Source organism: Aythya marila (genome assembly GCF_965140915.1).
Source record: "Aythya marila genome assembly, chromosome: 5".
Taxonomy (NCBI): Eukaryota; Metazoa; Chordata; class Aves; order Anseriformes; family Anatidae; genus Aythya; species Aythya marila.
Genome location: NC_139046.1, coordinates 22,071,519 through 22,096,408, shown reverse-complemented (window position 1 = coordinate 22,096,408; position 24,890 = coordinate 22,071,519). Strand labels below are relative to the sequence as shown.

General features: G+C 45.1%; 1 protein-coding gene across 4 annotated transcripts in view; it reads right to left on the bottom strand.

Annotated features, from left to right (window-relative positions):
• Positions 1-1,834: 1,834 nt before the first annotated feature.
• The window catches only part of MOB2 (MOB kinase activator 2), a 112,920-nt gene continuing 89,864 nt past the window's right edge, over positions 1,835-24,890 (bottom strand). For all 4 annotated transcript variants that reach the window (XM_082761243.1, XM_082761240.1, XM_082761242.1 and 1 more), the window contains exons 2-5: positions 12,555-12,715; positions 11,219-11,312; positions 4,814-4,938; positions 1,835-3,137 (exon numbers count right to left, since the gene is read on the bottom strand). In XM_082761243.1, the coding sequence (XP_082617369.1) occupies positions 2,827-3,137; positions 4,814-4,938; positions 11,219-11,312; positions 12,555-12,715 (691 nt within the window). In that variant the 3' untranslated portion in view covers positions 1,835-2,826. The remainder of the gene's footprint in view (positions 3,138-4,813; positions 4,939-11,218; positions 11,313-12,554; positions 12,716-24,890) is intronic.

Below are 24,890 nucleotides of genomic sequence, written 5' to 3'. Positions count from 1 at the left end.
CCGACAGGCTGCACTTTGCAGGCTTGGTGGCACTCGTGTATCAATGATGTTATATTACACCATAATTCAGTAACCTCTGAAATATGCTTGGACACCTCGAGGCTGATCTTTACAGTAATATTTACTCCTGGCAGGAAGATTGTTAGTGTTGGCACTTATTTCAGTGTTTTCCTTATTCCCACTGCTAAAATCAACAGGATAGGCCTCGCTAAAATAGGATTTGTTATTTGCTTTCTCTTAAGCTGGTTGTAAAATATAAAAAAGATCGCTCTGTTAGATGAAGCTTCTGTACTTTCAGGAGTATCGAATGTCTGCAGAAGCAACTCAGGACAGCTGCCATGACCAACCACTGGCTCTCCTGAAAGAAATGCACTTTGCTGTGCTGGTAGCTGAACCAATGCGCGCTGCTTTGCATCCAAGCAAGGTCCTGTCGGTTCCCCTAGGGGAAGGTAAGGCACAGCCAAGCATCTGATAGCTTCCACGCTGAAGTCTGAGACCACAACGCAAAGCCAAGTCAGTCTTTCCAGAGAACTGAACTGCCTCTTGTTCAACTCAAACCTTTCCCAGGTATGTCATTTCTATCTGGCCTTTTATTAAGACAGCGAGTGCATTTTTACAAGTAGATAACGAATGACCAGAAATACTCGGATTTGGGTTGATGGCCTTGCTATTACTTTCTTACCTTTATCTCTACTGTATGCTGTCCCTGCAGGTAGCACAGGGGCCTTACAAATGACATTGTTCTGATAACTTCTGCTCACTTCTGATAAACCAGGTGATGCTAGACTTGTTCGTTGATGTAGGAAATCATTATGGGAAGGCTCAGGTCAGCGTGAATGGAGAATGCATAGGACTTTTCATCAGGATTTGACAGCATCAGCAGGAGGATGTGGTGGGGAAGCCGTGCCCTCAAACACTTCTGCAATCTGGAAACAAGCAGAATCCGGGCCCACGAAGCTGGGGGTGTTTTCTCTCGCATGCTCCTCCACTTCCCTTTTCCTGTACTTGTGCTTTTTCTGCTTTTTTTCCCCCCTCATGTTTATAATGTCTTGCTTTTTATTCTCACTTGCACCTTTTTCTTCCTTTACCTATGGTTGCTTTTGTGTACTTCTTCACACTTTTTTTCTTAGCTTTTTTTCTTCCCTTCTTGCTTGTGCTTTTTTGTACTTTTTTTTTTTTGTGTGTTTTTCCTTGTCTATTCCCTTTGCAGTTGTTCTCATTGCTCTTGAGCTTGCTTTCCTTTTCCCATTTCTACTGACTCCCAGTGCACTTAGAGCTCATTCAGGAAACTTTTCTAGGATTCGTGCCATGTCAGTTATTATTAATGTATATACCTCAGGCTAATGATTTAAAAGCAGTAACAAACGGTTCCCAAAGAGTGTTTGCTGCAGATTGGGTAGAAGCACAACTGCAAGCAAAATTTGGCATTTTCCCAACTGGAAACCTGGAATGCCAGAATTCAGCGGACATGGTAAGAAAAAGAGTAATATCGCTATCCAGATACAATATTGATCCAGATACTGTGATACACGATTTGCTGCAAGTGTCCAGGAGCCTACTAGATTTACAGTATTTAAGTATGTAAAGACAGGAAATTTGCTCCTTTCCATGTGTCCCTTATCCTTGGGTCTGCAGGTTCACCTGGTGACAAGGTTCTTAGCAATACCAGAAAGGGCAAGAAATTGATTGTAAATGGTAGATTACAGGGTGGAAGACTCAGAGCTGTTCATAAAGGTGGCTGACACCAAGGTTAACTGCACCAGCGGCGAAAGGGAAGCTTTGGGTGGATTCCAGTGACTTTTGACGCTGCAAACACAAAACCAAAACTTATGGCTGATAGATTTGTTTTTATTATTATAGAACAGATGAACTAAAATAAGCCAACAATATAATTTTATGCCAACAGCCATCTTTCTAGCACAGGCAGTGACGGACTCAGTATACCCTTCTCCTCCCTCCCCGGCCTCCATTCAACAGGAAGCAAATGGTGGTGGCTCTGCACGTGGTAAGTTTTAAACTCCAGTGATCTCACGCTTGTTATTTATAGAGATGTGCCTGGGAAAAGAGGAGGTGGGGGGAGCAGAGAAGAGAGCATATATTTTGTAGGAGCGATAAGCAGAAAGGCTTGTGGATCCTCTTGCACGTTCACACGTTGTGACCAGGTAGACGGGACAACTGGAGAATCATGCCCACTCTCAGCACGTAGCAAGCCCCTAGTTGCTACTCTAGTCAAGCCAGGAGTTTCTTCCCATTCCAAGCTAGCAAAGGGCAAGATGCACTCAATGGGGGAGTTTTTGGCAGGGGGTAAGGGGCAATCTATGGAAAACTGAACAAAAAATCCACCCCACCCCCCCCAAAAAAAAACAAACAAATCTGCATTTTAAGCCACTTCAAAGTAAAAGTCACTTCTCATAATATAATAGATAATTTTAAAATGGCAGGACCACCATCCTAGAAGGACAAAGGGCTTGCACTCAAGACCAAAGAAAGAAAAACCAAAACAACCAAACCAAAACAAAAAAAGCCAAGAGTGGCCCCACTCTCAAGCTTGGCTCTTCTCTAAAAACAGCACTCATCATCCATCTGAATAGGTAAAAGGAGGAGTGGACAGAAAATAAAATAAAATTGGTGCAACTTCTCGCCAGGTGGCGCATTAAACCAAAGCTCCATACAGTCCCGTATGACTACACGTCCTGTGGTGGCAGCATAATTTCTTTCAGCTTTCGTTGCTGTATATGTCTGTATGTATATCTGAACATATACATACACATACACACATAATATATAATATTGTTTTTAATGTTAGTTTAGATCCTGTAGGAGGGCTCATCTCTCTTTCACGTGGTTCTGTGCTCCTGCGCTGTTGCTGCTCCCGTTGCCGCTCCCGTTACTGCTGCTCCCACTGCTGCTGCAGAGGACCTCTGTGAGGTCGTCCATGATGGTGGTCTCTTTAGGGTCCACCAGGTTGAACTCCCTGATGAATAGGATAAAGTGTGTGTAGAGCGTGTTTAAATGTCCGTGCAGCTCCAGTGCCAAAGTCTCCTTAAAGTGTGAGGAGTAGATATGGGCCAGCACGTGGAACAGGTACTTGCAGATCTTCTTCACTAAGGACTCAAACGAGTTTGGGAATTCCTTGCCTGAAAGGAAGACAGAGAAACACCGTGTCAGTTCCAGCTGCTCACCTTGAGCTCCACATCAGCATTTGTTCTGTCCAGGCCGTGGGTAAGTGCAACCAGCCTACCTTAAAGGTAACTCGGGGGCAATAAAGCCAGTAACTTCACAGGCAACTCACGGGCCCTGTATCATCTTCCCAACATGGTTTTTTTTTTTTTTTTTTTTACAAGACTTACGGGGAAGAGTCTAAGGTTTTAAGTGTTTTCATTTAAAGTTAAGCTTTTAAACCCTAAGGTTCAAAAATCAGGAAGAAAATGTAATCATTCTTTAAACCATATGTTTTTTGATACTGGCTGTAAAAATAATGAGAGGTTCTTCTGGGTTCTTATCTAGTTTGTCCAGGAGGAACCAATTTTTCCGCTGAAAGTGTGTAATAGTTATGAGACCATTTAACAGATCACAAAATGGAAACTAAGGTACTTGGCAGACTTCCCTCATTTCATTATTGAAATTCTATCAAATGGGTGAAGAAATAGAAGGAAATACTGGCTGCCTTCTCTCAGGTGCAATCTAAATGATGCTTGCCTACAAATTGCTCTAGGGAACCTGCTCTGGCAGGGAGGTTGGACCCGATGATCTCTTGAGGTCCCTTCTAACCCCTACAATTCTGTGATTCTGTCATTCTTGCTGGAGCATTAGTCTGCCCTCATTGTAAAAGGCAACTGTTAGACATCCACTGCTGGTGATGCTGACAGTGAAACTGAGGCAAGCAGAAAAGAAAAACATGCCATCCTATGCGTGATGCACAACAGGAAGTATGTTAGCGGTCTACAGTACAATCTGGCCACAGTGACTCACATGAAAGACCTTGTTGCCTTTTGAATTAGCATATTTAAAGCAATAACAAAAATAATATCAAAATACTCAAACTGCAACTGGCTTACTGGGCATTGCCTCCTTCCAGATGCTTATAGGTAAGTGCTGTTGGCTGAACATGCATGACACTGTAACATCCTAGTTCCTCAGCTATCTGGAGAAGGGACTCAAGAAGCCAGCTGCTTTTAGTCCGGACTAAGACCATCTACAGTAACTTCTGCTCAATAAGTCTCTATTTTTTTCCCCCTTAATCAAAGGCATTGCAAGTAGCTATCTTGTGAAGATACAAATTGAGTTTAAATTACTTTTGTTTCTTTTCAGTCCTTAAAAATCATGTTCTTATTTAATTTCTGGAGGAGAAAGGAGATTCTAAACAATCTGTTAGGCAAGGAAGACTAGCCACATTCCTGGCAATGCAATTTATTTCCCTCTTAATACATCAGGGCTCTAAAGGATATAATAAAAAACCAACAAGGCTAATTTTTACTAGCAATGCACTGTGTTAAATACCCACATACTGACAGTTTTTCTCCTCTCTGAATACAGGCTTTTTCCTAGATCTTGAAACACTTAAAGAAAAAGATGTCCTGATGAAATGTAAGCCAAGGGGACAGGATGGGGAGTAGTCTTTCACCCCAGGTCCTATGCCAACAGCACAAGTCTTTGTTACTGTACAAATGAACCAAAATTAAAATCTCCCTTAAAAAAAAGTCTGAAGTTGTCTGGTATGAATAAATATGCTGAATGCATATATGCCAACTTCCACCTTACTTATGGCATCTGCAAAAAGCCACAGGAAGCACCTGCCCCAAGGTAAACGTACCGTATTTTGTCGGAAAGACGTCCTCATCTGTCACTAGTTTCTGCACAGAACTCATGACGAAGTCAACATACTGAGGAGCAGTGCATTTGATCTTCTTTCCCCGCTCATCATACCAGTAGTACTGTCTGTGGAGAGAATCGACAGTGTCACCGTGTTGTACCTCGGATCCTCAGCTCAACTCCTAAGAGGTTAGTGTCTAACTAATATAAAACAGCAACTGCAACATTACCAAAATGTATCATCACTGCCACAGAAGAGATTCACTTCAGGGTATTTTTCTGTCTACATCAAAAGCCCTGAATTTCTGGGAGCCAGTTTTGTTTCTGCCCATCTATTTAGTCCAGAGCACAGGAAGTAATACCAAGTACAGAAAGGCTGCTGAAGTTTCCCAGGAGGGGCAGTGATAGCTACTTATCCACGACAGACTGAGGGTTTACAGTCCATAAAACTGTACAGGAAGGCATTATATAACTATTGTAACACGCTGCCTTTTAAAAAGTGATAAAACTTCTGATGTTTAACATCACCAAACATTAAGTCTTTTTAGTGTAGTATTATTAAATAGACAGAAGGTGGCTCCAAAACACCAGCTTTTTCAAAGCTGGTGCTCTGAAATACTTGCAGTGTTTTTGAACAGTACAAATCCTGTTCCAAAATCCTATCTGGGATTCCACGGCCGTTTTGAATATCCTTACCTATACATGCCTCAAAAGCCTGCTCCTTTGTTTCCAAACACCCTAAACCAATGGAATTTACATTTTACACTGCCACCAGGGAATAATCCTGTTGGATTTTAAAGGAACAGGAAGAGTTAGCATATTGTGAGGCTTTTCAAAAGCAACTGTAATTACCTTGATCAGCTGCAGCCACTGAAATACAACAGAAACATTCTCTAACAACTCTTGCAGTTGCTTGAGAGAGAAATCTGAAGGCTGCAAAAGAACTCAAAGTTTTGTTCCTTCTTTTTTTGTTTCTTTAAATCATGCGTTAATTAAAGGGTAGTTAATTTGAGGGTGGTGAGGCCCTAGAATAGGCTGCCAGAGAAGCTGTGGATGTCCTAAGCCATTCCATGATTCGCTGAAAGTACACTGCTGTTACCAGGAGCAGCTATCCACTGTAAGAAATGTTTTTCAGATAAGGAAATCAGCAAAACTTTTTTTTTTTTTTTTTGGTCTATGTCTCATTAGTTACCTGAGTTCCAATTCCTGAACTCTTCCTTCAAACAGGGTAAGCTCCAGGTGCTAGCCATTATGAGACTGATAAGAAAGCCATTGTATTGGACTTCTCAGTTGCTTGATAACATTTTTCTTTCTTCAGTGGGAACTTTAGCCACTTTTGGACACTTTTTTTTTTTTTTTTTTTTTTCCAAGGAGATAAGGATTCAATGTTGTGTTCTTTTTTCTGTACCTAACAGGACTAGACTGTGTTAAACTAGAAGGACCTATAGGTGCCACTTGGGAAGCAGAGTTTTACATATACTGACCAGCAGAATAGTCCTGAAGCAACTGAAGAAAAACGGTATGTAGCAACTGAAAAGTTCTAATTGACAGCATGTTTTCATTGCCCAGAAAGATTCTTCAGGGGCCTGAGGGGGGTGATGTGAAGACTGTAAGGAACAGTTCATGCCCCAAGCCATATGAATACAAGAGGAAACAGCACAGAAGTCAGCTCAGACTTTACAGAGAGGAAAGACAGCTGAAAACTAGTTCTGCAGACACCTAAGGTTTGGAATTTGTCTTTCAGTGCATTTTCAGCATGTGGTGCTCAGTAACTCCCTTGTTTACTGGAGATAGCAGGATGGCCTGCAAAAGGGCACAAAAAGGTAAGTGAATGGGAACAGCAGGGGATAAAAGGTCTTTGCAGAGCTATGCCTGGCATCAACACTAGTATTTAGGGCCTTAGGGGTGGGCTCTGCTCATCACTGCTCACTTCCCTTATACAATCCACATGTAGGGAATTGCACAATGTAGTGTGCAAACCCAAGCCATGTCCCCTTCCTTTGTCTAGCCCTGCGTTCAGCTGGAGGAAGGCAGTTCTAGGCAACTCTTGACTTATCTTGGGTCTTAAGGCCAGAGCAGCAGCAGACTGGACTGTCTGCTCCTCAGCAGTTCTTACATGCTGCAGAAATCCTCAGCTACAAAACAGAACAGTTTGGAGTTGCCCTTAGGCACAAACCCAAATCTGGATAATTGGATTTTAGTTAAAAGAAACAGTTTGGCAACTGTGCAAGTTCACTTACACAAAAATGTAAGTGAATAAATCTGCTACAACATCCCACTGTACATCCCTTTTGCCTTTCCTTAACCGTTAAGCTGATTATGCAAAATGGGAATTCAGAAAAATCATTAAGAGTAAGGGGACAACTACAGGGGTTGTCCTGTTTGATAAGAATCATTTGTCTTCCCTCTGTTTCAAGCTCTGTGAACAAAGTCTTCACGTGTCTTGAAGAGAGAAAGGAAGGAGCCCCTGGCATGCCATGAACATTTCAGGCAGGGAGCAGCTCCCACCGCGCTGGAGTAATCTCCAGGTTGGGGCCATTGAGGGGCTCAGCTGGGCACAGAAGCCTGAGTGCATTCCACCACTGGCTCTGTGACAGCACAGCCCCATATTAGGCAAGGGTTGGGGAGCAAAAAGGACATAAAGACAGACACTTAAAGGCACTTTTCAAGAAGTGCTTACATGATACAGATTTTGATTTCATTCCACATGTAAAATTTTGGCAACTTAAACTTTCCCAGTATGGAGAGCACAAGGAGTTTGCAGCTCCCTTCTAAATCCCAGGGAACAATTACTGATGGGTTTAACATAGAAAAGCCTGTTATACAAATAACAGTAAAACAAATACAGAGTAAGTCACAGTGCCTTAATATGTGTACATGTTTTATCCCTTTCCCTACAAAACCTCCTGGTTTTGTGCTGGCGAGTTTAAGGAGGGCCATGCAGCTGTTACTGTACACAGGAAAGCCATGGCGGAACAGAGACTACCTCAGCACATAGGAAAAGCTGTAAGGAGGGGGAGGCAAGTGCTCTAGAGGTACGATGTCTGGAAAGGAGGGTGAGACAGTCCTGCTACAAATGCCAGAAGACAGGTTATGAAGAAAGAGGGATAGCAAATTGTATAAAGTACAAGAGCTGTAATACAGTGTTTGGCAGCAACTTGGAATAGCTTTGGTGGTTTGACAGAGGCAAAGCAACATATAGATGGGGGGAAAAAAAAAAAAAAGGAAAAAAAAAAAAAGGAAAAAAGAGCCACTGTGTAGAAGCTCAGGGAACCAAAGACGCTACAAAACATGCAAGTTTGAGTTGCGAAGAGCTTCTGTAGTCAGGGACACTAAGGATAACAGACAGGAGATAAACTGCAAGATTAGGGAAAAAAATGAGTAATAAGGAATTTATTCCTTAAGGGATTTTAATGGACCAAAATAAGACTTTTCACTCTTATCTGTAGGCTGCTTAGAAAGTTGTATAATTTCTTAATTTCTGCCTGGAGAGTTTTGTAGTCTCAACCTTGTGAACAGCACTCACAAAGGCTCTTAGTTATCCACTCACTTCATCATTTTTGAGAAGTTTTGCCCCAATGTCAGCTACAGAGAACCAGTTTACAGGCCATGGTGGGGAACCTTAGCTTGCCTAATAATAGCAATAAACTATAACATATACAGTACCTGCTTTACAGCAAGCAATAAACGTATTAATGAGCAAAAATTTCCCAAGTTACATTCAGGCCACCCTCACTAAATTTTAAAGATAACTGGCCATTCCCCTATTTTTCTTGGCATTATCCCACCTTGCCAGCAAGTGCTTCCATCTGTCCTACAAGGAGCCTAAGCTTTGGTCAGATGTCTCTTTGTGACCCTAAGCAGAAATTCTCTCTCTCACTGTGTGCAGATGGCTACGTTATCTCGTGTATCTGACAGAGCTGAAAGCTGCATCTGTCTGCAGTTTGTCACTTGGCTGGAACTTCTCTGAGATGTTAAAACCTTACCTCAAATGTTAAACTGCAACTTGTATTTATTTTGCCAGCAAGCCCTCTAAACTTAGGATTGAGTATTTGCAGTGAGTTTGAATGCAAAGGAACTAGACAAGCAACCTGTTCGCCATAGTTAGTGCAACACCCCAGCCATAAATACAAAAAGCCTTCCTTAGGTATGACCAGAAGGGTGTGATCCAAACCATGCCTCGGGGAACTGGGCAGGGAGAGCACATAGGAGGAACGAATACAGAACTTCACACTGAGCTAGAGAAATCAACACTACAAAAAACAGCCAACAGCACCCTTATTCCAAAACACTGGCACGCTGTGGCACCCTAACCCAGGTAGCTGCTGCTGCTGAACACACACAGTCACAAAAGGTCAGACCAGGGCTGTCTCATCGGGTTAATCAGCAACTGACTCTAATGCTTAGGTGATGTTATCCATGTACTACAGACAGGTCAGAGGCAGGACAAATCATATCAACTGGTGTTTCTCCAATACAACAAGCACCCGCTTAACCTTACTTCATTAGGGCAAGATTTTAAAATAAAAAGTCAGGGGGAGCATATAGCTTTGTATTAGTCACAGCTGGACATGAACAAACGTGCGTCTTTGAGGCAGTTCTCTGTGTTTAGGCATCTCTCTTCCAAAAGAGAAGAATGAGGAATGGCAGAACATAAAGGTAAGGAATATCCAGAATTGTCATTGGAGATATTTGGAGAACACAATTATGAACAGGGCCTTCAAATCTGAACTGCACCGAGGCATGGAGCTAGGTGAACCTGCACACTTCACAGCAAAATGAAATATGCAACATGAATCAGTCATCAGCCCCCAAGTACAGGAAGATGACTGAAGTTGTTCTGATTTAGCTAAACACAAACCATTTCAAGCGTTTCACACAAGTGTAGCCATGCTTCCTGTTATTCCCAAGTAGTGCAATTTTCAGTTTTCAAAAACAAAGGATAGGAACATTCAGCTATTGGTCCTCACCACTAAAAATACAGACTGCAGCTGGAGCCACCTACAGACACTTCCTTTCTTTATTCTGCAGTGTAAGCTGCTTACAGAGAACCCTTGTTTAAGAGTCCCTACAGCAGAATGGAGCAACGCTGACTAGCCTCTCGCCACCATCTCCTTTTAGTCACCGTTTCCCATCAGACAAGCCGATCAACAGTTAAGCTCAGTCCTTTGGACAGCCAGTGCTACATCAGGAATTAAAACATGAGAAGGCTTGGGAGCAAGAGTCAACAAAACACTCATTTTACTGATCACCATTTCTCATTTAGAGACACACTGTCTACTTTTGATAAAATCTGAGTCCAGCAGAGATTTATTACTTTCTGTTCCAGCCTGCTTTCAAAGCCCCTAGCACAGCCTTTAATTCTCTACTGACAGTTATCTTTCCAACTTTTACATGCAAAAATATCCTCTGTACACTTTGCATTCTTCAGAGCATTCTCAAAGAAGGCCCCTGATATTAATTTCCAGTGTACAAGATAGCCTAGTATATTAAGCAAGGATTCCTTTTAAGCACTAAGCAATTATCGTTAGAGATACAATACAGAGCTCTGGTTCTGTTCCATACATTTCCTAGGATGCCTGTTTGATGTACTATAACATTAACAGCTCGCTCTTCTGTTTTAAAATCCATCTTAACTAAATTAATCCCAGGAAATGCAAGAGGAGGGAAGAATGGGACTATCAACACATGTGCTGGAGAAAAAAAAACACAACAGGCTTATTCATACTCAAGTGGATCTCATTTTCCATCATGTTGGACTGTGCTAATCAAGAGCAGGAGTTTATGGTAACTTTTTCTTATATTCACCATGTACAGCAGAACTACAAAGCCTTCTTTCATAAGTGACAGTTAGTCAATGTTTAAAAAGTCCACTAAGCCCTACACAGGGAGAGCGCCAAACCAAAACGTTTTCTGTGCTTTTTGCAAAGCTGCCACTTGTGCCCTCTGTGCCCAGGGGCTCAGGCAGAAAGCCAGCGGCTCACGTCAGGCTCGAGGTTATCCATCAGCAGCCTGGTGCTCTGTCAGTACGCTGCATATCAAAAGCACCCACTGAGGTTTTCACAATTCATTTATCCTTCCCTGCCTCCTCTGGAATCCCAGCAGTGCTACCAGGAAGGACAGTTTTGCCTTTTTTCTGCTTCTCCTCCCCTCAAGCTAAACACACAGCAATTTGCCTCTCTGATCTGACCTTATAAAACCAGCTCAGAACAGTCAAAGACCTGGTCCTTCACAAAAACACATTGCCACCACACTTCACTGCTGAGAGGAGGGAAAAGGACACACAGCTTCCACGTCCTTACTGAGTGAAGAGATGTGCTTGGCCAGTGCCAACCAACACCAATATCCTCCCCCAGGCCACACTCAAGACTTCATGGAAAGCCCGTAAGAGTAAATACCGACTTACGTATTGCACACTGCCATGGTCTGACACGACTCTCCTGTACAGAATTCTGAGATTGTACTATATTGTAAGTTGATGTGATGAAAGAAAGTTGTTGCTGAAAAATAAACACAAAGGAAAAGAAATTCAGAAGTAAAGTACTTTCAAACACTGCTTGTCCTCCAGACAATTATTTAAATAGATCAAGTGAAGTGACCTCAGTGTCTTGGAGCTTGCGTATATATTTAAACATGATTTAGTTAAACGAGTCTAATGATGAACTGCAAAACAAAGAGGTACAAAGAATGAAAGCTCTTGTTTTGATTTAAGATGAAAGCGTGATGATGCATCAGCTCTTATTACTCACTAAGCAGCAAGACTGGAAAGTGTCTCTGTCATCATCAGCCTTACCTTTACGGCAGAATACTCTACTCCAAGCTGAAGGCAAACAATTTGCTACATTATTTTGAAGTCAGACTTAAAATGCACAGTGGCTACAAAATGATATTAACAATCCTAATGATATACCTTTAAAAAAACAACAACAAAAAAAAAAACACATGAAAAAACACATGAAAACTAGTACACTTCTACTTTTTAAAAATCTCCTGAGATATTTAACATTTTACTACTCCTCTGGGGCACTTCAGTTTTCTTAATGAGCCTCTATAAACTTTCCTGGTGCAGTTTAAAGAACTTTCTTGCTACTACCACATACTGTTGAAAATACAAAGAAGACTGGGTTGAGACTGCAGGTTAGAACTGGCAGACAAAGCAGCAGCACATAAAAGTATTGTCCATCAGAGCTGAGATGCACAGATACAGCATTCAGCCACGGTACTCAGTCACCTTTGAGTTCCAGCCTGACTACGGTTTAAATTCACAGTAATTCCTCCAAAGCTTGGAAGGAATGGAGAACAGAAATCTAACCAAAATATGTCAAAACGTAGGGTTTTAAGCATAACTGCCTTGCATACATGTCTTACTAAACTAGCATTTTTATAGTGTTTCTGGAAAACCAATAGCTTGAGTCAGAAACCTGCTGAACCAGCAGGTTTAGCAGAGCAGTCAAAGGCGAAGCGATGGTCCTCAAAAGAGCATCAGCAGCCCTACTGCCCTCAGTGCCACTGTGGGTGAGTTAGAAGGAAGAAACGCATCACGCCTCCCCTGCTGAGCACAGCTGGTTTGTATGTTAAGACAGCTTAATTACTATGCAAGGTGTAATGGCATGCATTATGCAGTATGCATAAATAGTCATTGCGTGTTTTTCTAAGCACTGAAATCAGTAAAAAGAACCAGTGAACGAGTGCCTCCTTGGGTGTGGGCAGCAATCTCATAGCTGTACGATCGCAATACTCACTGTTGCTGGCTAGCCACTCGTTGAGGTCTATTTCACGTGGTAACATCACTAGCTCCTTAAATTCAAAGTCAGTAATTCTGGATTTTGTGTATTCTGGCTCTAGGTAAAGCTTCTTCTCTTCCGGTGCTGGCTTTTTACCATTTGGCTTTCCCTTGGACTTCCTGCAAGAGATTAAAAAAGAAAAGAAGGGTTACCTCTACTGCTGATGAACAGCTATTGAAACCTGAAAGAAGTTGGTTTATACAAACTCCTGTATTTATATTTATAAAAAATATAATACACTTGTATTTATATTATATTTATTCCTCTTTGTAGCACCCCTCCTGCCTTCCCTCCTATCAACCTAACCTTTTTTGTTGTTGTTTATTAAAGTAAAAGATTGGTTTTTAGAAAGTGCATTTGATTCAGTCACTTCTTTCACATTTCTGGGAAGGTTTTGAATGGTGTAAGAAACGTGAGACCGAGCCATTCCATCTCCATTGTCCTTTTGTCAGTTTAGATTGCAAATTACTTGGGAGAGTGACAGTCGCCCTGTACACCTGCGAACAGTCGTGACAGCAGCGTGGCACTGTGCCCAAAGGAGCTGCTCTGCTGTGAGCACACCAACAACCTGCTGCATCACAGGTAGCTGTCACCTGTGGAACGGGAGCTTGAGGGACAGTACAAGCAGACCGCTGCAAGCAGATAGCTCTCCTTTGGAAGAACGCTCTTTCCGCACGATGTGCTGGCACTGCTTACTCAGAGCCACAGCATTCCTCGGGGCTGTGGCACTACGTTCTCTGATATTCCACAAGTCTTCTGGAAGCGTGCATTTGTGACTTCAGCTAGAAGCACTGACAACTAAAAAAACACCTCCTTTCTCAACTCCCATTATATCTGATCCTAGTTCAGTGTTTGTTTTTTTTTTCCCCTGAAAATCCTGTAAAATCCAATGCAAAAAGCTATTGGCAGAGATGCATCATGAAATAACCCTCTGCTTGTACTTATAAAAGCAGACAAAGGGCATTCCAGAATCCCATAAAGTGCGTTTATCTCCATGCCATACTGTGACATTTCTTATCCATTTTCTAAAGTGTTTCTTGTATCCAACCGATATTCCTAGGGTGGGGGCTCAGTACGGACATTTGAGGAAGGACGGTGGGTCAGCACTTTGGCTTTTTTAGGCTGTGTGGTCAAACAGCTGCAAATCCATGCGTTTCTCCTTAAAAATTCCAGCTAACCAGAAACAGAAGATGTGTTTCATGGTGTGGGACACGTGCAGTAAGGAATACTCACTGTGCGTTATCACATACACACAGGGAGATGCTGTTTTCTTTAATGCCAGATTTTCTTGGTTAAAGAGCAGGTTTTTAAGAATCTGTGAAATCAAGACACGCCCAACTTTGCAGATGAGTGTGTTAAGTTTGCTGCTGAAACTCATCTGGATCCCATCCAAAGGAAATTGACCTCACATTATGGCTCTTAGCACACTTAGAAAATCTTCCACCTGTGCCCCTAAGATAAGTGCTTGATTTTTGCTATGAGGTTGGGGTGCACATTTTTTCCTGGAATGGTGTTCTACGCGTCAGTGCTTTCCCCAAAGAAAGTATAATTCTTTGTATTGCTCTTTTTACGGGCTCCTTACTGATCTGTACATCAAACCCATCTTCAGAATGACTCATGGTCCACATCTTCAGCACTGCTGTAGCAGGGAGAGACCTTGACTTGCCTTCTACTAGAAAGGAACGCCTGCCATCGCTTACTACAGCTCAGTTACCGGGACCACCACTGGTTACTGCCTAGAACTCGGGTTGAGCCTTGTCATACTTCCCTCTAAGCAGTAACCTAAGACTGGAGGGACTTTTTGATGAGGAAGGAAGGCCGCCTGCAAGGAGCAATCAAGGAAAGCTTCATGACAGCAGGACACACACTTACACCCTCACAACGTATTCACAAGCCACAGACGCACAGGAACCATCATAAAGAGTTCTCCAGCAGGGAAAAGACGGTCCTGCTGCACTTCCACACGTTCATGAGAACGTCACCATTAGAGGGGGTGCCTGTGACAGGAATATCCTTTAAAAGGCTACATTTACAGTGGGAGAATAAACTAAAACCAGTATTTACAAAGACCAGTCAGTTTACTGTGTAGTTACTTCTCTTGCACATTTCCCTGCCATCTCCTTTTTCCACTGCAATGCCCTTCAAATCAAAGGAAGTCTGCAAGATACGTCCCTTGGGATGATTTAATGAGGCAACCTGGACTAATTCTCACAGCTGGTGCCCAAAGGGACGTCTTAGATCCCGGTTCTTAGCTAAGTATTCTTGTCTTCAAACCCTTACGTCTGCAAGATAGCTTTTGAACCTCACCATGTAAAAATGACCTGTAGATAAGAAAGAAACATCCATGAAAGAATTGCAGGAAGGCCTTGAAGGTATTTAAAGGTATGATTCTGTGCCCTTCATTTCTGCTTGGGCGTGAGGCTGCAGGTTTTCACAGAACTTGATAATACCCAAAGAAAACAGAATGGCATGAAGGAACAGCCTCGCTGGCTAGCCTGTAACCCGACTTTATAATAGGTGAAGCAACATGTTTGTCCTCTTCCTTCTGCAGGAATGCCATGTTAAGACTTGAAACCACCTTACCCTGACAGCAAACACCATAAATCCAGTTGATACCATGCGCTTGGCCCTGAGCTAGTCAAAAATACCCGAGGGCACTGATTTGCTTAATTCCAAGCACAAGCTGCCTTACTCCTAGGCTGGTACAGCCAGGCCTGGCACGCTCCCTGCAGTGCCTTCACTGGGCCTTTGACAGGCAATGCTACAGGCAACCCAGGAGATACTCCTAGGCTGTGGGTTTTTTCTGCTGGGTGGTTTCCCATTTTGTTTGTTTATCTAGGGGGAGGAGCAGGATTCTGACACTGAAGGAGAAGTTCATCTTTTAAGAAGCTAAGGAGAGTTACAGGTCAGTAACACTGAGGCGGAAAATACCTTCAGTGTGAGAGGCCGGTTTGACAAACCGCGTTCACCACCCGGGGAGGACAGCTATCAGTGCGAAGCAGCACAGGCAGAGCAGAGTTTGTATCGTTGCTTTACTCCAGGACAAACCAAGGTCCCCGGGTCAGGGCTGCACCACGTCAGCTTAGAGCAGCTCCTGAGAGGAGGGGGAGAGGGGACGGGGGTCAAAGACGGAGGGACGGGGAGGTGACGGAACCAGGCCACGGAGGGAATGCACGCAGGGCAGGCACAGGAGGCCGAGGCAGACCTTCCAGCGAGTGCACGTGCATCACCTTTACCCTGTCCTCCCTTCAGCACCTTCTCTCCAGGAAACCCAACAAACATTCAGTGCTAGATGGAGTTCACAAATGTGCTGATTACACGTGGTCCTTTTACAAAACCAACTCATTCCCACACGTTAGTACCTGCAGGCGCCTCTCAACAGGCTGCAAGTCTGTCCACAACGGCCTCAGTCAGAAGCGAATGGCCTCAAACAGAAGCCTCCCAGGGCTCTGCCTGGGCTTAAGAAAGAGCTGGGCTCGTGACTTCCATCACTGAGCCTGCAACGAGGCCCCTACTCACAGGTGTCACAGACACCCAGGGGGTTCTACTCACACCACTGAAACCCGAATGTCCGAGCACCATCTGCAGCACAAACTTCTGTTTAACCTTTTGCAGCTGCTGAGGACTAACACAAGACCCCAGAAAATCGTTTCTACCAGCAGATCTTCCTGACCTGCTTGGGGTGTTACACGGCTCAAGCATTTTAAGTACAAACAAAAGAAACTCCAGTCTTAACATCGCCAGGTTTTAAATCAGACCACACATCTTCCCTCAGACACAACTCAGGTTGTAAAATCAGACTTTGTAGTATTAATTTAATCATGCTCAGCCTGGGTTGCAAAACTGTAGGTTTAGGTTAGAAACTGTCAATAGTGGTCAATACTAAAGCATTTTCTTTACAGACTTACAAAGCTGGAGCATACAGCAGTACGGAGAAAACAGTTTAAGAAACACGTTTCTCTGTGATGAAGAGTCAACAAGTAACAGCTCTGTGTTCCAGATAAACCAAGGCTCAGACATTCACACTTACCAGAAGTACCAGAAGAAAAGCCCAGAGGTCTGCTTCCTTGCTTCTGCTCTCCCCTCCCTCCAAACTGCTGTTTCAGAGGCCTCTAAGAAAACGCCACCTACCTGGAGCCAACTCCCGGTGTGCAAAGAGAACCACCAAACCACCCGTTATTCCCTTTGTGCTGCCAGGCTTACATGCAAGAGGCCTTCCTCAGTTTTTCACTTTGAAGCACACAAATATGAGAAATTACGTGTTGCCATTTCTGAGGTGTCCCAGAACACCCTCGTAAGTGAAGACTACAGCAGCAAGCATAAAGCAGCACGTTCAAAACCAGCTCGTTCAGCCTGCCTTCAGAGAAAGGAAAAGTGTCAAGCGCTGTGGAGACCTACTGCTCTGCCCAGGGAACACCACAATCCATCACCTACAGATTATTTACTGGAAAACGTAACTAAATGTCATGCAAGACCACAAAAAGGGCAGTGCCTTTCAAAACATTACTGAAGCCTACAGAAGTCCTGATTTCTGTTTATCTGTGCTTTTCTTTAAAAAAAAAAAAAAAAAAAAAAAAAACTAAAAAGAAAAAGAGAGAATTCTGCTCAATGTATCTTAGCACTTACGTGTCATATCAATGCAACCCCAAAGCAGCTGCAGGAAGAGCTGCGATGCAGCACCACGGTGGAGGTCTGCCAAGGTTAGCCCAAAGCCTGCCTATCCGTGCTTGGCTACTAGTTCAGGAAAGAGACATCTTCCGGGAGCTAAGGAGACAGCACTGAGCAGCTTTCATTGGCAGGTAAACCAGAGAGCAAACTAATCCTTCAGCTAAGTCCCAGGCTAGGTTTGTGTGTGTGTGGTGTTAGGCACTTGGTCGAGTACGATGCCACAGGCCAAGTGACACCCAGGAAGAAGCTTCAGAGAGGGAGAAGGGCTGGGAGATGGCACAAGAGAGGTCGCTCATGCTAAGCACTGTAACAGCAGCTTCCACGAACCGGCTCCAGCCAGAGGGAACGTTCCTTGCTGCTCCTGCCGGGTCCCGTCCTCAGCCTCGTGTTCACCTGAGAAAACACAGCGGCTGGAAGCTTGCCTGGATCTCACTGGAGAAAGAGACGTGTAAGGCAACACCACGGATTCATGGGCCCGCTGGGCCACGATGATCTTTTTCCTGGACTAACCGCCTCGTTAAGATCGAGCACAAATGCCAATTTCCCAGGTTGCTCTGTTAGCCTGTCTCAGTTAATCAAGATTTCTCTCATTTCCTTCTTGATCAGATGCCCGGTAGTTTCTTGGTCTAAAAAACCTTCTTTGGAGCATCTTCAAAGCACCATCCAGGTATTTAGTTTTAAAACCATAGGAGGAAAGTATTATTCCCCTTTCATACCAGAAACTGGCTGCAAGGTTCAAAGTTTATTCACTGTACAAACACTAAGGACGTGCTTCCATTTCAACTGATACGGCTTGTTTCAAAAGAAGCACAGGGGCAGCAATCTGATTCAGCTGAAGACGTGTCAGGGACACAGTGTCCACAGCAGGGACACGCTCCTTAACACGATTTGGTTCACATTGCTTGGAATCGTACCAGGCATCCACGGTTTTGGTATGTGAGCCGCATTTAGTACAAGTTGGATCACACAGGGGATGCCCGTGGTTTAGGAAATGCCAAACTTCACTAAACTGATCACGCATGTTAAGATCATCTTTACCAATTCAGGATTCCTTCTTCCCAGAGACAACCAGCTGCCCAGCACTGCTCTAACCCCATCCTGCCACCTCCAGCAGGCTGGGCAGTTTCTGACACCAGTTCGAAAACTGCAGCCTGCTCAGGGTCAAACCATGAGGCTTCAGTCACCATCCCCTACACCTTTCACACCCAGCTCTCCACACCCTGGGGTGAACGGCCATTTAGTTTTTCTTTTTAAAATACAAGTCACCAGTGCCTTTTTTTCTTCTTAATGTGGCAAATCCAAGGTTATTTTGTTTGTTTGTTTCCAGAAACAAACACCATATGGGAGAGTGACTTGAGAAAGACTTTAAAGTCACTTTGAAGTGACTTTAAAAGAGTAAAGTAATATATATATATTCTACCAAAAACATAATGGCAAGGAACCAGAGCTGTAGGCAAAACTTTGTGCCCTCTGGATCCTGCGCCAGTTTCAGGTCCCAGCCAGGTGATGCTGGTTTCTCTTTGAAAATCAACAGAGCAAGTCCAGCAGGCCTCAAGTGGCGAATTTCTCCCTGCTTGCAAACTTCAAAACTCACAAGGCACCTCAGGTCTGCGGGGATGAAAATTGCCACAGATGATGAACCTTGCAACACAAAGACGCTTACTTTGCGGTTAATATTTTTTAATAACTGCTCCTATTTATTACCCAAGGTTAACTGGTATAATTCCAGGAATCACCAGCAAATTCAGAAAAGAACATTTCTGAGGTGTGACGATCTAGCTGATGTATTCGGTGCTGGTGAGAGGAGAGTGAGAGCCCGAGGCTCACAGCACTGCGTACAGAAGCAGCACAAAAGGACAAATCTGTTTTAAGGAAGATCAAAAACAAGAAGCCCACAGAACGTTACAAAATATAAAAAACATATTCCTAAGGTTTTAGGAGGCTATTTTTAAGTAATTTAGCTTATGCTTTATGATTTACATGGTTCACAAGCAGGAAAATTTTAGGGTTGAAATGCTGCATTCCTGACCAAAACACCACCATGGGAAACAGCCTCCTGAGAGTGAGTCCCAACAGCGACACCGCATCACAGCTCGCCCCGGTGTTCCTCCAGCCTGCCACATCACGGCGGGTATCAAACTAGCTCTGCCTTTGATTTTCATCCTGTCATTTTTTCCTTTCCTTCTGAAACACCATGTTTTAAAATATCCTCCACAGATGAAGCATTACAAAGTACTCTTGCCAAAACCCACTTTCTTGGTAATCCGAGGATGGGGGTTAGCTTCTTACAACACCAGCCAACGCAGAGTTAGAGAGGCAGCGAGCCAACATCTCAGCGGCGTCCCTTAGGCCAATCCTTACGACCACTTTCACGTTTTTACATCTTGCAGTGAACAGGGGGTTGTAACTCAAAATTAAAAGCATGCTGGAGGTTTTCGCTGCAGTTTCTCTCCCCTTTCCTTCTTGGGGCAAGGAATCAGAGGCAGTGGTAGAGCAGGAGAGCAAACAAAACATCTGAAAGTAAGAACTCTGAACCCTCACACCCTTTCCCTCTAACGCGCTCCCCTGTGCAGAAAGGAAAGCACCAAAGCTCTCAGCCACCCTGAGGGCTGTGGCTTTGCAAGGAAAAGCAGGCTGACTGCTCCCAGCTTGGCTTATCTGCTATTTTTTCCATAGCACTTTACCGGAAAGAAGTTATCAGTTCACTTCTGGTCAGAAACGCTCTGTGCAACTATGGGACTCCAGAACCTATTCATGGCAGGAAGGAAACAGTTTTATGAGCTAAAATGTCATTCCCAGCAGCAGCCTCCCAGCACGAGCAGCGAAGCAGCAGGTCACTCCAGCTACAAACTCTCAGACGCTGTTTTCCCACCCCAGCCACCCCATCTCCCACAGCAGGACACAGTCTTTTGCCCTCTGAGAAGTAAAAGGGCTGGAGGCTTAAAGGCTGCAGTCACCTGAAGGTCACCTTCTGGGAACGCAGCGCCTTGATTTCTCTGTACGGCAGGCACGAAAGGCAGAATTAAAAGCCTTGTTTGAACTTCACTGCAGCTGAAAGCGAGGGATGGTGTTTGTATTTCCCTCTTCTTTTAAAACCATGCAGATCTAGTCCCCCTGCGGAGAGCTTTCTGCAGTCACAGCTCCTGTTTTAGCCAAGACCCGCGCTAAGCCTTCAGCTGAAAACGCCACGAGACAGCACGCCCAGACCACGAACCCTGGACGTCCACGTCCAGGGCTGGGAAAGAACAGACTGTCAGCGGGGGAAGGGAGACTGCAAGGTATTAGGACGCAAGCCCAAACCCACTGCATCCTGCTAGACAATTGCTCACGGATTGCTGTGGTCAGGCTGTTTCTCCAGGGCCTGGGGATGGGAAGGAGACTGTGCACTTCCAGGCCGTCTCCGCTCCCGTTTCCTCTCGCCCCAGGTCCCCGACAGACCCCGGGACCCCAGCTCTGCTCCTCCCAGCTCCTGCCCTGGGTCAGCCCCGGGGCCAGGTTACGGCACGGCTCTAAGGGGGCCGCGCCGAATAAAATGCCTTGGGCAGCATTTCTGGCCCTGCTCCTTCATTTTTGTTCTGTTTTTCAACGTTACTAATAGTTTACTTAAGGGGAGGAGGGAAGAAGAATGTACCCTCCATGCCAGGGAAACTTTTTCCCCGGGATTCTCAGAGTGGCTCTTTGCCTTAAAAGGGAATCTGTGCTCGGCCTCCGGATGCTGCGCGGCGCAGCCGGTGCCAAGGCATGGCAGGCATGTTAAGGACGACAAGTGCCATAACCTCATTTCATAACGCTGCTTCTCAGCACAAAGCCCAAAACGCTTCGGCAGGGCCAAACCCAGCTCCAGCTGGTGCTGCTGGCAAAGCGAGGGGCACACGGGGCACCTGCCCACGCCGTGCCTCCGGCTTCCCTTCCCTTCCCCGGGTCTCTCTCCTCTGCCTGCCCCCCTGCTGTGGCAGCTGCGTGTCATTTGCCTCCTGAAGGCCACCAACTCCCAGGGAGGTGCTGGTGGCCACAGGACCCCCCCTTTTCTCCATAGTGCAGCTCTGGGAAGAGCAGCTCTGGAGGCAAGGCTGGGCTTGCGAAGGGCTCAGTGAGGGCTGCAGGAAGGCGCAGTGTGCATTCCTGTGGTGAGGCACGCTGCGCTGGGGCTCCCTTTCTTCTCCGGTACCTGCCAGGACTCCTCCCCGAGCAGCAGAGCGCGCCTCTGACCTCCCCCTGCCTCCACGGGGGCCTTGGGGTGGGCGCTGCCCCCCAGGCAGCGAGCGAGGGGGCAGAGCCCCAGCGAGCCGTGGCAGCAGAGCAGAGCATTTACTGGTGACGCAAGTGAGAGGGAGCCATTCGCCAGCAGGAATGCAGAAAATTGTCCTACCCAAGCAACCACCCTGCACAGGCCCGGTTTTTGGTAATCCAAGGCTTAGGAAAGTAAAAGGACACATCTTCCCTCATGTTTATTCTCAGGACCTCCACGTGGAGCCAGATGGGGGCTGTGGTGAGAGATGCAGCAGGTCACAGTCGGCGTGCCGCAACAATTCCTTCACCCAGCGCCCGGAACAAGCTGCAGAGCACAGCGCTGCGCCAGAGGCCTGAGCGTGTGACAGGCTCGGGGGTGTTCCTCCTTGTTGTGGCGGTGTTCTCAGCTCTCCAGCTGTGGGCGAGCTCTGAAGGCAAAGCAAAACCTGAGCAGGAGGGCAATGGGCTGCTGGAGAAGGCAGCACCCTGGGCGCTCTGCCCCGTGCGATGCCTCCTGCCCCGAGCAGGGCCCAGCATGGGGCATGAAGGGACAGCAGAGGCCCTGCTGCCGTGGCTCTCTCCAGCAGCATCTCCACCCGGCCCTTTCACAACTTTTTCCACAAACTTTCCAGCTGAAAACAGTGACCAGAGTGCTGGGCTCTGGGGTTTGTCTGGTTACCATGCAGCTCCTTTGAGTTCCCAGGCACACACTCCAAAGCTGTCAGCCCCAAGATAAGGATGCTCCTGCGTCCTCGCCTCCCTCAGAGGAAAACACCATTTGTGTTATAGCAACACAAACACTTCCTTGCCCTCCTCGTGCTAAATATACCCCGCACTGCAGCTGGGCAGCAGGACCAGGACTCATCTCATCAAACAGCTCCGCATGTAAATGTTTACACGTGAGCCGGTTCTCTCAAACCCTTTTAAAGTCAGTGGAGATTAATAGCTTTTTCTGTATGCTGGAAAACATCTCAATCCAAGGCAGAGATCCATGGCACGGCTTGAAGTTCTTTAATTAAAACACACGGGGGAAGGAGGAGGACCAAGCTCAGAGCAGAGAAGAGCTGAGATGCAGAGCCTACTGCTGTCCAGGGGCTGTGTGCTGCAGGGGGAAAGCTCTCACAGCAGGACCTGTGAGGAGGAACCACAAGGACAGGTGACCTGCACCAACATTTGAACACAAGCAAAGTTTTAGGGTGGCTCTTAACACCTTTTACACTACGGAGAAGGCAAATACAGGCCTACCAGGCTGGTGGTTGTGTTTATTCAACATGACTTGGAATTCTGGAGGCCAGCACAAGCGTTTGCGAGAACAAGGAAAAAGTAAAAGCAGCCCAATTATCAACAAGGAAAAAACCCATACCTCTCAAGGTTTTACATTTTCTTTCAACTTGCAGAATGTAAGAGGTACTGAAGTAAAACCGTGGAAACTTAATTAACATATCTATTACCCATGTGCTTTCAGACATGTCTATTAACTTAGGCAGGTTTTTTGTTGTTGTTACTTTCTCTCCTGCAATCTTCCACTGGAATACACTTAAAGAAGAGCTGTTTTGACTTCTGCGTTATGGTTAAATTCAAGTTCTGGCAGCAGCCGCTCCTCCCAGCCATTCCGAGGCAGCCCTGCTATCTCTCCAGGGGAGCACACGCAGTACACTCGGGTTCACCTTTGCGGGGAGGGAGTTCACCACCAGCGCACAGGAGCCACTGAAGACGCTGCTTGTTATCTTCCGAGCCAAAGGCAGTTTGTAGAGCTGGCAGATTGCAAAGCTATCTTTTTATTTCCAAACTGAGCAAATTTGATTTGGAAACCTCACGGCCTCGTAAACGTGGGATTTCACAATGAAGCTCGCCCAGAGTTGCTTTTCAGGGTAAAACCATGCTTTAAGAGCAAGGAATTATTTCTCCATGGCAACCTGGCTTTAGCACGCAGACTTCTTGCTATACAGCCCAAGACACACAACTGCAGACAGCCTACTCTGCTCAGAGCACCAGGGTGCAGACAGGTTTGGCTTTGTATGGTTTTACTTTCCTCGCTGCCCTTTTCCCACACCAATACTCACCTACCAGTACTAACTAGCTTTAGGTACCACCACAGCCTAAAGAAAACCTGCAAAGGAGGTATGTCAGAGGGGTGAGCCTAGCTCACCACCTCACCTGTCCCGCAAAGCACGGTACCATCTGATGTACTTGGAATCTGAAATACTTCTCAATTCTTACCAGTACAAAGTGCTTTATGGTATGTTTGGTAACTACAGTACGGAGGGCAGCAATATGGGCTGCGTGACACAGTCCCCAAACAGTTAATGGGAATACTTGCTCCCAGTCGGTGCTCTCCACAGATAAATCCTTCTCACCGTGCTGCAGCACGGCAGCTGGCAGCTGAGCGCGGTCCCAGAGGCGAGGAACACTGAAGGGCTGTCTTTATTTCTGGCAGAACAGGGCAAGTTGTGATTATTTAGGCATAAAACGTGACTGGCATTGGAAGGCTACATTGGCTACTTTGGTTGGGAAGAGTGCAATCAAGTTCTGCCCTCTGTTTTGCTACTTCCTTACAGATACAGTTCCACCTTTGAAAACATCGTCTCTGTGTAATCGCACAGTAGGCAGGATTTCAGCAGCTGAATCCTTCAGATAAACAGTGTTTCACATCTAAAAGAATGTAGAAGGATTTACTAGGCCGGAAGAGCACTAGTGCACCACAAGTGGGAGCATACATAGAAACACAGCTGGAAACCTATCTATTACTTCTAATATCTTAGTCTTTGTGTAGGATCTTGAGTAAACAATATAAAGTCTATTGATACAGAGCAGGGGGAAAATTATAGGTTGTCTTCAGGATTCACAAGCAATTTTGCATGCCTGCACTCATGAACTTATTTGCAAAGCATTTGTACCGGCACATAGCTGTGAGTTCATTTACCTACAGAGCCATTACTGAACAGGTTGGGCACAGAAATACCGATGTGAAGAAGCCCCACGTGAAATTCAGATCCACTGTTTGGCAAGCTTGACAAATTCATCTCTTACAGTTGAAGTGAACTACAGCATTTTTATTAGAAAGAACATTTGATTGCTAGAAGTTATCACAGGTCATGGTCACTCAATGGTAGCTTTCCAAAAAAAAACCAAAAAAACAAAAAAACAAAACAAAAAAAAAACCACCAAACCTATTCTTTTTTCCTTACTATTTTTTCTTGAAATGTAAATCAAAGTTAGTTCAGGGAAATCCCACCTGTCCTGATGAGATTTTGCTATAAGAAACAGTACCTTTCAGTCTTAATATGAATTTTCTTTGATTTTTTTAGTAAGACGACACAAACTGTCTCCCCTCACAAGGTAAGAGAGAATTGAAGGTAAAAGGAATTAAAGCATTATCGTAATTGGATAGCTTTC